Here is a 13,716-nt window from a genome sequence, read left to right on the forward strand (position 1 = left end):
GGGGGGGGGGCACACGGCCACCTGGGGAGGGTGCCTAGGGCTCTCCTACAGTGCACGCCTGGGGGCAGAGGGGTGGGGCCCATGCTCTGCTCTCCTGTAAGGGCAGCCTTCCCCTCTGAGTTTCCTCCGGAACACATGGAAGACGATCAAGAGCCCTGGTTGTTCTAAGCTCAGGGTTTTCAGGGAAACAAGAGTCCAGGGCAGGGTTTCCTGGGACTTTGGTCATCTGCCTCCTTCAAATCCTTCTCCAAGTTTGGAGCGCCCTCTAGGGTCAGCAACCTGCTGGAGCCCTGCGCCCTTCTGAACCTCTCCTCCTACTGCTTCACCTGTTCCTGGGCTCTCTTCAGCCGTTTCTCTGCACCCCCTCCCCCTCCCTCCTTCTTCTCTTCCTCCCTCCAACAAGGAGCAGGACTGACTTCCTCAGAGGCGAGGCAGGCCCATGCTAGGCGTTCCTAGTTGGCACGGAATGGACTCTGGCTCCCGATGATCCAGGTGTATCTAGGAAGCGCTGTGCTTTCGGTGGTGACATTTTGGAAGAAGGTTGTCAGACCTCTCCTTGGAGGTACCTCGGAGGGGACCGGAATCTCCACTCTGAGCCCGCTAACCACTGGGCCACCCGGGGCCTGCACTAGGCTCGTCAAAATGATGTCCACCCTAAGCCTCGTGCCCAAAGTGCACTGGGCTCTTGACAGAATCCCAGGAAGTGGGCATACAGCGAGGGGTCGTGAGGGGCAGCGTGGGCACAGGGGCAGCTGGAGGGAGGGGAAGCACGTGGAGTCCCACGCAGCACCCTGCCCTTTCTCAGGGCCCCTGGAGGGGGTCTCTGCTCAGCCTCTCAACTGCACAGCAGGGTCTGGAACATAGGGAACCCGGGCCCAGTGCGACTGGCAGTGGGCTCACGCCGCCCCCTCGTGGACACCTGCTGCCATAGCACCCACCTGGCCTAGGTCCTCCCCAGCCGGCACCTGGCTTCCCCAGGATGCGGTGACCCTGGCCACCGCAGGAAGGGAGGTGGGGAGTGTGGGGGGCGGGGTTTCTCTCTTTATGGCTTTGCTCGCAGAGGCAGGAAGCCGTCAAGCCTATGGCCCCGGACCGGCTCCTGTGGGCAGAAGCAGTTTCCTCGCCATGCCTCCAAGAGCTTGGAGCAGCAGCGGGCTGGCGGGTGGAACTGCAGCATTCTAAGGCCTTGGGATTCCAGAAAGGGGGTGAGGGTGGGGATGGGGGTGGGCGTCGAGGCTATCTTGAAGGATGCGCTCTCCAGGCGCTGTGGAAGTACAGTCAGCTTCCTGCAGCTTCTCTGCTCTGCTGTCACCCCCAAGGAGTCTTGTCACAGGGCACCATGGATGGCACCCAGCCTCCCCTGGGAATGCGCCGGACTCGCGCCCTCCCCCCCCAGCTCGTGACTCACTCGACTGGAATTTCCTTCTCCAGTTGGAATATTTGCTTGGAGTCGGACTCTGGAAGCTGTTGGCTCGTCGCAGGGCTGTGGCCAAGACAAAGGCAGGGCGGGTGGAGAGAGGGTAAGGGTCCATTAACGACGGGGAACGATGGGGTGGGGTGGGGGGGACACAAGCACATCCTGGAGGGCTTCCTGGATAGTGTTGTTGGGCCATGGAGACCCAGAGACTACGTGTCTTTCAAAAGAATCAAAGTCAGTCCCTCCAGCTCCCTTAGCCCTCTGACCTAAAGAGCCGTTGAGTGGCTTGAGGAAGAAGGAAAACCGTGGCAGAAAATGAAAATGGGAACAGACGTGGAGTCGTTAGGGACAGACATGTGCATTCCGAACAAACAAACGCACGCCGGAGTGTGGAACAGGAATCCTCCTCCTCCGCCGCCCCCGGGACCAAACCCAGCTGTCTGCAGCTTGGCAGTGAGCAGCCAGCGCCTCCGCATGTGGCCCACCTCCCTGTCCCCACATTGCAGGCCTCCATTCCTTCATTCCCACATGACGGAGACTGCGCTATGGCCTGGTGCTGTCGTCTTTCAGAAAATGCCCCAGCTGCCCGGCACCGCCTCCCCTCGGTGGGGAATCACAAGCAGCCGGGCATCTGTGCAGTGCGTGGCTAGCAGAACGGTCCTTGGGAGCTCAGCCTCCCTTCCACATCCTGGATTCAACAAGCAGCGTTTCTCCCACCGAAGCCCAGCAGCTGCAGCCACCTTCTCCCCACTCCCCAGGCCCTTTGGAAACCTCTTTTCACAGAACTTCTAAGAACCCATGACCAACACTCCCGTCGTGGTCTCCAACAGACACGGAGTGACAGCACACCAGCAAGGTCAGCCGCTGGAAGCCGCCAGCCACTTGGTGGGAGAAAGCTGGGCTTGCTTCTGGGAAATCCAAAGGGGCGCTTCTCCTCTGTCCTGGGGGGGTCACCGAGCTGGGATCCACCCGAGGGCAGGGAGCTTGGTTTTAGAGTTTGGGAACTGCAGATGGACAGCTGAAGGGTTAGCGGAGCCAAGTGAATCTCACATTCAGAAGAAAATGAGTCTCAGCCCTTTGAGGTGGGCACGGGGGCAGCAGGCCCTAAGGGTGCCCAGTTTCCACTTGGGGCCCTCAGATTCCAACCACGATCTCTGAAGGTCATCACAGCCACAGAGGGGAACCCTCGGAGCAGAGAAGACTGGCAGGAAGTAGGGGGCGGGAGGCCTGGGGGGAAGGGAAGCCTGGGGGGAAGGGAGTGGGGTGGAGGTGTGGGGGGGCAGGGCAAGGTGTGAGCACCGACCTCGGAGCGGATCCCCAGGTGGGTCAGAACCGGGAGCACTTGAACCAACCACCTGCCACCACCTATGGACGCCAAGGTTTGAGTACAAAATAGAAAACCTGCTGTCATGCAGGTGACTTTGACAGAGAGTGACCGACAGGCCAGAGCAGAGCGGTCCTGTAGGGTTTTCAAGGCTGTGAGTCCGTTCAGAAGCGGACGGCCACATCTTTCTCCTGGGTGGGTTCCAGTGACCGGCAGTTTGGTTAGTGTTGAGGGTTGAACCACTGTGCCCTTGGTGGGAATGTCGAAAGTCAAGGTCCGCCCGGCCCCGCCCTGTCTCCCTGGAAGTGGTCCTGAGTACCCCAGCCTGCAGTTCACAGAGGGGGGGCCTCCGTTCTCATCAGCCCAGCTGCAAGAGCACAGTTTCACTATGAGCTGGAGCTGCCTTTCAGCATCTTCGGCCCTCGACGCCTGCGTCTCAGGGGCTGTCCTTGTAGACACGTGGTGCCTGCTTTGTCTGGAGGGTCCCCAACCCCACCAGCCCGTCTCCTCATCAGCTCCAGGGGTCTGAGGGGGAGTCTGGGGGCACGGGCAGAGAACCCAGTCTCCCATCTCCTCATGAGCCTGACGTTGCATCTCCACCATGCGTCCACTTCCCCCCACAGCCTCCCTGAGGCTGGCCGGGCTGCATGCTTCCTACGAGGAGCAACAGGGTGTCCAGGCCAGCTGCCTACTTCTGCAAAGCCACTCTCTCAACCGTCACACAGAGAAACGGCTCCAGGAAAAGGTCAGCTCGCTTCATGGGCTTTCTCTCTCTTTTTTTAAAAATCATTTTATCAGGGCTCGCTTGTACAACTCTTATCACAATCCCTACATCCATCCTTGTGTCCAGCACATTTGTACATTTGTTGCCATCATCGTTCTCAAAACATTTGCTTTCTACTTGAGCCCTTGGTATCAGTTCCTCATTTTTTTCCTCCTTCCCTCCCTCATGAACCCTTGAGAATTTATAAATTATTATTTTTTCAGGTCTTACACTAACCGATGTCTCCCTTTACCTACTTTTCTGTTGCCAGTCTCCTAGCATCACTACTCTCATTATTGGTCCTGAGGGGTTTATCTGTCCTGGATTCCCTGTGTTTCCAGCTCTGATCTGTACCCATGTACAGGCTCTGGTCTAGCTGGATTTGTGTTCTTACTGCTTCTCCACAGTCCTGACTAATGCAGCCGTCATGGGACCACCAGAAAGGGCTAAACGTCATGAGCTGCTCCCGTCACCTATGCTCACAGGGCACACATCTCTACTACAGCAGGGACCATGAGGCGGGGGGACTGGTTCGATTCAGTAATCATGAGTAGGCCAATGAGTAACTCCCTTCTTTCCAGCTTCAATTAACATGTGATGCTCTGTACACTGGTACCAATGATGAGAGTAGCGATACCAGGCAGGTAGGGGGAAGGTTGGGGGAGGGGGTACCGATCACAATGATCTACATACAACCCCCTCCCAGGGGGATACACAACAGAAAAGTGGGTGAAGGGAGGCATTGGTCAGTGTAAGACATGGGGAAAAAGTGATCAGTTCTCAAGAGTTCATGAGGAAGGGGAGGTGGGGGAGGGGGGAATGTGCTGACACCAAGGGCTTAAGTAGAAAGAAAATGATGATGGCAGCAAATGTTCAAATGTGCTTGACACCGTGGATGTATGTATGGATTGTGATAAGAGCTGTAAGAGCCCCAATAAAATGATGTATTTTAATGTGATGCTCTTGGGGCACCTTTGGCTAGCAGAGTGCAAGCAAGACCCACGTCAAAAGGTAAGTATCTTGCCACATGATGCTAATGGTATCATTTCATTGTCAACTACGAATGGCCCCGTAGGCTCTTGGATCATTCTTTTATGCAACAAGTCTCCAAAAAACATAACAAAGAAAGGCTCCATAATATAGGTTCTTTAACATGAAGATCACCTGGGGGCAGGTCGCTGTCCAAATGCCAACTGACATTTGTGTGCTCAAGAATCTCAAGCACTGGCTCAATCCAATTACTAGTTCATTCATCTACGCACGGCCTGCAGCCAGTTGTTCTTCTGAGACCCCCAAGGCGTCACACACGGACCACCGGGGTGTTTACTTGAACTGCAGGTGCAGCTGGTCCACCCTGGACCTTCTGTAACGGAACCTCTAAAAGTAGGACCCCAGGAATCTGCCCAGGGAGTGAGGGTTTAAAGAACCCTTGCTGTTGAGGTTTATGGGAGAAAGATGGGACTTTCTACTCCTGTAACGAGCTACAGTCTCAGAAACTCACCGGGCGGTCCTGCCCTGCCCTGTAGAGTCACTAGGAGTCGGCATCGGCTCGATGGCACGGAGGTTGAGCGTTAATGTTGGAAGTTGAGGTGGAAGGGGCGCATTACGAAGCATGCTTTCTAAGCCCTCAGTCACACCGGGTTGAAGTTTTATTTTCGCGCATGATCTTGGGTGGCATGCTCCATGATAACAAACTCTGGTGATTCAAAGAGAATCCCTTTCTGTGCAGACAGCAGGAACCACACAAGTCTTTCTTAACTCACCATCCCGGTCTCATTATAGAGCGATCGCTTGGTCTCATCCCAAGTAGCTTTCCCTCAGCTCTCCCCGGAGCCCCTGATGTAGGAGAGACTCATGGCAAACGAAGCTTCATAGGATCCACACGGTGACGTCATGGCTCCATCTTTGGTAAAGTGATAAGCTCACCCATGACTAGCAACATGCAGCACAGAACTAGACCTGGGGCTGGGGGAGTGAACCTGGACAGGTCTGTCTACCAGTCAAAACACGCTCAAAGAAGGCTAACTTGATAGAGGATTCGCTGCAACTGAGCCCACTGTGAGAAATATTCTGGCCACCTGCCCTCTCTCTCTCTCTCCGGCGACCCCATGCTCCTGGGAGGAAAGCTCTCAGTGGATCCTAGCCGGTTTCCATGCCTCCCTGCCAGTGAAGGATGCTGCACAAAGCAGCCCCAGGGGGGGCATCAGTGCATTCTGTGAGCCATTGTACGGGGCGAGAACTAGTGAGTCCCTTGATGGTATCTGACGGAAGTGGGGGAGCACGCTCTATAGAGACAAGCTTTAGGAAAAGTCCTGCCTGCTCTGAGAAATATAAATAATGTTGTTATATGGTGTATAATTTAGGTGTATTTCCTCCTGAACAGGGAGAGTGATAGTTGTCTTTCTGCCCTCCCTGCCTCTCTGTCTCCCTCCTCCTCTTCCTTGTTCGCTTCCATTCTCCCTCACGTCGTTCCTTCTTTGAGCTCTGGCAGCCAAAGAACACAGATTTGAGAAATATTAACCACGTTTTCTATTCAACTAAAGCAACATCTCGGGGCTGTGGCTTAGACCGCAAGGCTGTACCCCTAAGCTGCTTTGGTCAGCCCTGATTCCGAGGCTGTGTTTGTCCTGTGTATATAACCATGCTGTTTTGTGTCTAACCCTTGAAGCAGCTAAAATCCCCCCAGCAATTGGAGATTGAGAGAGAGAGAGGGGGAGAGAGTCCGGGTAGGTGGAGAGAGGGGGTCCGACTTTGTGAAGGAGGCGGGCGGAGCTCAGGGAGGTGAGGGAAATATCAAGGTCGAGCAGGACACCAGGCAGGGCTGGGCCAGCTGGGCTACATCCAGCCTTTGGTTCACTGCCACACACTATCTTCCTGGGCAGACCCCCAAATGACACTTAGCATACATGTCTAGATAACAAGCTCTCCTGCCTTGTCTTTGAGGTTGACACAGGAGGGCAAATGGAGTTGCTTCTTGAGGGCAATGACGAGGAGACTTGGACCCACTCAGCTCTGCACACATGATGGGGAACGGCCCATGGCTAGAAGAGGGCGATGCGCTGGCACAGCAGAGGGTCAGTGAGAGCCAGGGGTCCTCAATGAGCTGGGTTGCCCCCACTGGCCATAGTGATGCCCTCCAGCAGCAGGGCGATGGCAGAGGGCCAGGCGACGTTTTTCCTGTTACATTAGACTCTGGGCGACATGAGTGGGTGCCGTAGAGATAGCAACTAACAACAGGCGCGATCTAGGCCCTGTCTTCACTTCGCATTCGGTCGAGAACCAGCGGAAACCCTGGCCCTGGACACCAGAGGGCAGTGCAGGACAAGGTGCGCGCCAGCGCTCAACGGGGCCGCTCAGGGAACGGATAATGTCCTGGTGGGGACACGTCTGTCAGGCTGCTTCTTCCCTCCCAAGTTGCTGATCATTCAAAAAGCAAACAAACAAAACCCCCCATCCCACTAAAACACTCAACTCCAGGCCTTGATTGTCAAAACACGCTGGGCTGCGCATGACAGCTACTTTTCTATAGCCCCAGGTGAGAGGGAGGTGTGGTCGGCATGGCTCACTCTCCGTCCTAGCAGGAGACCTCAAAGCAGCACCGGGCTATTTGCTCAGTGGACAGGGCATGAAGACTACCTGCCTCACAGGTGGCCTGAGGACTCATGGGACCCTGGGTGTGACAAAGCAGCTACAACAACCCTGGTGGCACAAGGGTTAAGCGCGCCGCTGCTAACAGAGGGGTTAGGGCTTGTGGTTTGTAGAGAACATGATTACAGTAAAGATGACGTCTGGGGAACTCGGGACGGCTCTCTTCTCCGTAGGATCGCTGTCCGCCAGAATCAACGCAAAACCACGTGACCGCAAGATGCGATAAGGCCCATCACTGGTTTTCCATAAAAGGGCACCCGTTCTTACAAAGGCAGATTTTACAAGGCCCTGGGTGGCATACAGAGTTAAGTGTTCAATGATTAGCGGAAGGTTGGCTCTTTGAACTCCCCTAGAGGCATCCTGCTTTGGAAAGGCCACAGCTTTGAAAACCCGTGCGGGCAGATGGCTCTGCACCACGGAGTTGCTCTGAGTTGGAGACTAGCAACCAGGTATGACTGCAGTGCATCCCCCAGTCCCAAGCACCTGGCTCAGGCCCCTGAGTCACCTCAGGCACATGCCCAGTGACCCGGGAAGATCTCTCCTGGTTCTCTGCTGCTGTGGGCCCCTCCCTTCTCGTGGTGTTGTAGACTGTTCGACCCTCAGGAGGTGTGCTAAAGGGAGACAGGATGGAGACGACTCCAGGCATAGGGTCCTGGGGGGCATTTCTCTCTGACCGCTTGGGACGGACAACAGACACCTCTGTAGTCTTCCCACTTGGGGACCCCAAGATTCTCAGAGGGAAGGATGCCAGGCCTGGGCTCAGTCTCTATATATGGCCTCATAACTCCAGGGTTCCAGCCCGCACATCCAAGCATGAGGGCGTGGTTCCCCATGGCTAGAGCATAAGGACAGTGACTCCAGGGATAGCTTCTTGGGGGCGATGGCAGGAAAGTTTGCAGGGAGGTGGGGAGCAGATGACAATGAGTTCAAGAAAGAAGCAGATGTTCTCAATTGATTGTGGAGATGATTGTGCGCCCTTATTAATATGACTGAACGACTGAATTGTATGATATGTGAAATATATGCCAATTAAGCTGAGAAACAACAACAAAAGAAAACAGGCCTTGGGCGCATCGCTGTTCCCCTCCCCTCCCCAACCCAGAACCGAGTCTGAATCCATGTTGCCAGGCCCTCCGCTCACCATGCATAGCTTTGGACTCCTCAGGGTGCTGTGGAGAGAGAACTCTATCCAGGGCTTCCCTCAGGGAGGTGTGCCGGGTGAGGGCTTGGGGTTCCAGCTGCTGGGGTCTCTCCTCAAAGGGCTCTGCGTGGGGGGGCTTGTTGCTACAGTCAGACTCTGTTTCAGAGCTGGAAAGAGAAAGGAGAGAGGAAACATGTGGAGCCCGGAATGCCCCACGCATGCTCTCATGCACGTATGTGTACACACACACACACACACACACACACCCATTTGTCAGTCACTGCGTCTAGCACACCCTGGGATAGAGCACTAGGTTTTAAGTCTCTGTGACGCATGCCTGGAATCTCAGCTGGCTTTCTGAGTTGCTTTGGCCAATTTCTTGCAATGGAAGTACCTTTGGGCCTCTTCCAAGCCTAGGCCTCAAGTGGTTCTAAGTTCTACTCCTTCCCTTAGAAACATGCAAATCAACCTGAGCTGCCCTATAGGAGACGAAGGACACCAAGAGTCCCTTGTTAGCCATTCCCTCCCCCAAACACACGAGGAAGCCAGCCGACAACAGAAGACCCGGCCAGCTGCGCCTTGTTCCAATGGCTGACGTACAGAATCAGGAGCGTAACAAATACCAGCTGTATTTAGTCCCTGAGTCCTGACCCGGCTTATTACTCAGCATTCTGGTAATTCTATACAATCCAGAGGCCGTTCCTGGCCGCAACATCTCAAGACTCCAGCGAGTCATTTTTATTTATTTATCCACCTGGCACACACTCATCGGTGAGCTTTGGCTCTTTTAACTCTTTACTTGTTCAGTGGGCGGCTACTCCACTGGACCTATCTGCCAGTTGGCTGTACGGCAGTAGCTTGTGTGGTGCTGCAACGCTGCAAACCGTGCCGCTGTATTTCAAATGCAGCAGGGCCACCCACGAGGGACAGGTTTCCGTGGGGCATCCAGGTGGGGGGATAAAAAGGCTAGGAAGATAGGTCTAGCAAAATAGACGTCTAAAAATTAGCCCATGAAAACATGAAGATCACAGCAGAACATTGTCTGCCTCACGTGTCTGGGGCATGTTAAGCGGAGGGACCGACATTGGAGGAGGACCTCGTGTCCGGTGAAGGAGAAGCCAGTGAGGGGGAGGGTATGCCCTCCTGAGAAAGCACAGGGCTAGACAATGTTTGGTTCTGTTACATCAGGCTGCTGTGAGTCAGCGTGAGCTCCCTGGCAACTAGCTATCTGCCCCATTTGCATGAAAGTTAGCTGAGAAGGGCGCAATCTAGTCCTGGCCACTGCTTTTATCGTCAGATCCTGACAAATACGAAGCAATAGATACGCGTGTGCTGAGTGACTTCCGGAATGAAGTCAGCATATCTGGGGAGGCCAGGACTCTGCATTTCCAATGACTACTCTCGGGTTTCTGAGCAGATGGGAGGGCAGTGCTCTGAGGTTTCTGGATCGAAGACCCTTTTCCTATGCTCCTCCCCACTGTGTTCCTGTGGAAGGGCCCTACAGAGTCCCTCCGTGGTGAGCACCACCCCCGCCCATGCACCCTGGCTGATAACTGCCCTCAGGGATCTGTAGTGGGGCCAGAGCCTTCCCCTTTCTCTGAGAGAATAGCCACTGCTGACATTTATACACCGATGCCCCACTTATCAACTCTCGTGTTAGCTGGCATTCTGCATCTATCACAATAATTATAATGAGCCTCACTGTCCAATGCCCTTCTCCCTGGCCTCCCTGCGGTAACTCATGCTGGGGCGCAGGCGAGGGTAAGGTGAGCAGTGATGGCGATGATTATGTGTTAGCTTGCCTGGGCATGACTCGCGCGGCTCTGCATCATGCAGGGACGCGATCATCCCCCATTTTCACACAGCACCGACTTTGGCACAATGGCCTGATCGCACGTTGACAAGCGAGGAGTGGGTCTAACGCTTACGATGTGCCAAGCATTGTTCTGTACATGTTATAGACATTGATTCTTGGATTCTGGTACCCTGTGAGACAGAGCCTACCATTGTCCCATTTTATAGATGAGGAAATGGAGGCACAGAGGGGTCACACCGTCAGGGAGCGGAGAGAAGGCCAGATCCTGAATCCTACCCCACCCCTGCAACCTGTTCATCACCCCCACCTCCAACCCCCGGTGGTCCCCGTCTGTGCCCCAGTCAATGGAAGGTACCTGCTATCATCACTGGTGACCAACACACACACGGCCATCACGTCCTGGCCGACCGCATCTTCCCCAGGGCTGATCCTCACTGAGGTCCACTCGGAGGCTGGGGGAGAGAGCGCGCCGCCTTCCACGCCACTGGGCTCTGGCTCTGGGACACTCCTTGATTTCTTGGGGGAGGTGGGTTGATCTGTAGAGAGAACAGATCTAGAGAGATGGTGGGAACAAACAGCCCCAGAGCGGACCCGTGCCCGCAGGGGACGAGCACGATGCTGCGGGTGAACTGAGGTCAATGCAGGCACTCCAGGCCTGCCCTTCTAGTCCTGTGCCATTGCTCAGCCCAGCAGACACCCAGCATCGAGGGCACACCTCTGCGTGCAGGGCACGTGCACACGCACGGCCCAGTTTCTGCAGGGAAGTCTTCCTGGGGCCCAGCCCGGAACCTCGCTACTGCTGCTGCTGTCAAAATAGCAATGATGGGGCACATTCTCCGTTTTGGGATCCTTGACACACTAGTAGCACTGGATCCAGCTGGTCACTCCCTCCCTCGAGAAACAGCTCTGCTCTCCACTTCTAGAGCAGCAGGCCTCTTGGCTTCCCCCTCCTTTTCTGCCACCTCTGTGGGTTCTACTTGTTCTCGCGGACCCTGAGGGCTGGAGGGCCCCCAAGGCTCAGTCTTTGAACTGCTTTTGTCCTCTGTCCACACTCACGGCTTGGATATTCTCATCCAGTCTCAAGGCTGTTAAACACCCACATTTACCTGGACCCGGTCCCGAATCCAGACGCACTGCATGTTATAGACACATCAAGCTTCATACGTCCAGACTTCTTCTAACTCAGGTCAAAAACCCTAGTCACCATCCGTACCTCTCTTTTTTGGTGCTTTCCTCAATACACTTAGCAAACCCTGTTGGCCTTACCAGCAACATAGGTTTGAGTCCAGTTAACCTTTCCCCACCTTTTCTGCTACCACCTTGGGTCCAGCCATCCACCCCTCTTGCCTGGGTTATAGAAATGCCCTTCTCCATCCATCTTGGCAAGCTGGGTGACCTCCTTCTAGGGTTACCACGAAGCAAGTGTACTTCCTCTTTTCTAAGATGTGTTAGCTTGGCTCCCTCCTAGCTTCTTGGTAACCCTGCCCTCCTGGCCCCCCAAACTGTGAGGGTCACTGTCACCTCTTTCTGGGGTCCTTAACTTCTTTTCTCTATTGGACATTTTTCATAACTATTGAAATATTCTGAAGCTTCTTCAGTTTTGTGAGCACTCCAATCCCAGCCCCACTCCTAGCCCTCAGTCAGCTTTCTTCCCTGCCTACCTTCTAGAAAAAGTTGCTACAGTGACTTTCTTTCCCCATCATCTCCTACGATCCTGTCCAGTGAGTTAAGTGAAAGGAGGCTTAGTGGATTACTCATTGAACTGCTAACCACAAGGTCAGCAGTTTGAAACTACCAGCTGCTCTGAGGGCGAAAGACGAAGCTTTTTGCTCCTGTAAGACTTACAGCCTTGAAACTCACAGGGGCAGTTCTCTCGGTCCTACAGGGTCACTGTGAGTCAGAATCGACTTGATGCTGGTAAGGTTTGGGGTTTTAATGTTTCCACTATTCTCCCCCCACAAAGTTGTCAGTGGCCTCTCTGCTGCTAAATCCAATTCACAGGAAGTTGGGGGTCTTCCTGAAATTACTGGCTCATTTGATCGCTCTCTGCGGCTGGGGGGGAAACCTTCTCTCTCCTGCCTCCTTGGCTGTTTCATCTCAGCCGTTCAGTCTTCCAGCCAGTCCTGCAAGGCTGAGCTTCTTCATGGTACCGCCTGAACTCTTTTGTCCCGTCCGCCCCTGCATTGTCTCTGAAAGATGGGCTCTACTCCCCAATGATCTTTCCGGTTACACAAGGTCCTTCCTGCCCCGATTTCTCGCGAAAGTCAGATCTACAAGCACGAGTTCTGGGAGGGTCTATTGCTAGATGCCTCTTAGGCTCCTTGAATTTCAGGGATCCAAATGAGCCCATCGCCTCTGCCTCCCTGCCAGCATTTCCTAACTCAGACACCACCACCACCCTCAACCGCGCCTCTCCCATTCCTCTGGGTCACCTCCGACTCCTCTTTCCCTCCACAAAAGGATGTCGCCAACCCACGGTCATCACTCAGGACCCAGGCCAAATGTTGACAGCTCTAATTATGTAAAGGAAGCTAGGTTTTTCTATGAAATAGCTTAAGGTTTAAAAAATGGTTCAGCCAACCATATCTGCAGGCAGATGGAGGCAGTGGCTACCAGTTTGCCACTGGTAGGACTGTGGGTGGGAAAGTAGGGGTTAACACTGGATGCCTGACTGCATCGTCATCATCATCATGATAGTGGCAGATTATAATTTAGTTAGCGCTCATGATTCGCAAGAGTCATTTTAATCTTTTGCATGTGTTCAGTCCCAAACACCCAACATCACCCTCGGAGCAAAGTATCATAAGGACCCCCATTCTTTGCTGAGAAGATAAGTGCAAGTGGCTAAGACACCGGCCCCGCTGGATGTTGCCAGTGCAAGGGGGCCGGCCGGTGGCTACGGGCATAGCAGGACAACCAAGGCAGGTCCAGTCACGTGGCCATTGTTATACTGCCCGCAGGTTATCTCCCAAGCTTCACTTATTCCCCGCAGCAGCTGTAGGCACTGTTCTGTGACTCTGGGGGGCCTCCCACTGGGGCAGGCAGAAACCTCCCTGCCTGCCCGAGGAGCAGCACGACCAGGCATGGGCCCCTGGAGTGTGAGTGGGTGGGTCATGAACGGTGGCATCAGATTCACTTGGTCTGGCTTGCCCACTCATACTCCTGCCATGAGTAGAGCTTGTCCCGATGACCAGGGTGCCTATGGCCTGGATCCCCAATCAAGGGCTCGCGGGGGCAGGTCTGGAGCCAATCGACAGCCTGGAGCCAGCCTGGCCTAGCTCGTGTGGGTCCAACCCTGGAAGCAGAGCCAAGTTAGCCAACCTACAGATACAGATGCTGGGAGGCTTGTCACCGAAACCATTGTAGCAGACGCCCAACTCTAATCTCGTAGGGAAGTGTGCCTATGAGCTGTTTGTCCAAGGCCTACTTTAATAGGCGGTTCCCTCCTCCGACACAGGCCTGTGGTTGGCGGTGCTGCTGGCCATCTGTGGCCAGCACCAGGCGAGGATCAGGGGCTTGAATGCCCATGCCACCACTCCCATGCTGTCTTCCCCAGGCTTGATTGTCCCCTGACTTAGACTTTTTCTGAGGTCACAGTATTAATGGG

The 13,716-nt window shown here is 54.6% G+C and overlaps 1 protein-coding gene across 1 annotated transcript in view; it reads right to left on the minus strand.

Annotated features, from left to right (window-relative positions):
- The window catches only part of MICAL2 (microtubule associated monooxygenase, calponin and LIM domain containing 2), a 235,169-nt gene that overhangs the window by 51,423 nt on the left and 170,030 nt on the right, over positions 1–13,716 (minus strand). The window contains exons 26-28 of the mRNA XM_045290948.1: positions 10,465–10,645; positions 8,294–8,460; positions 1,409–1,483 (exon numbers count right to left, since the gene is read on the minus strand). Coding sequence (XP_045146883.1) covers positions 1,409–1,483; positions 8,294–8,460; positions 10,465–10,645 — 423 coding nt within the window. The remainder of the gene's footprint in view (positions 1–1,408; positions 1,484–8,293; positions 8,461–10,464; positions 10,646–13,716) is intronic.

This window comes from Echinops telfairi, unplaced genomic scaffold, assembly GCF_000313985.2.
Source record: "Echinops telfairi isolate 266 unplaced genomic scaffold, ASM31398v2 ScPeMD7_60;HRSCAF=208, whole genome shotgun sequence".
Lineage (NCBI taxonomy): Eukaryota > Metazoa > Chordata > Mammalia > Afrosoricida > Tenrecidae > Echinops > Echinops telfairi.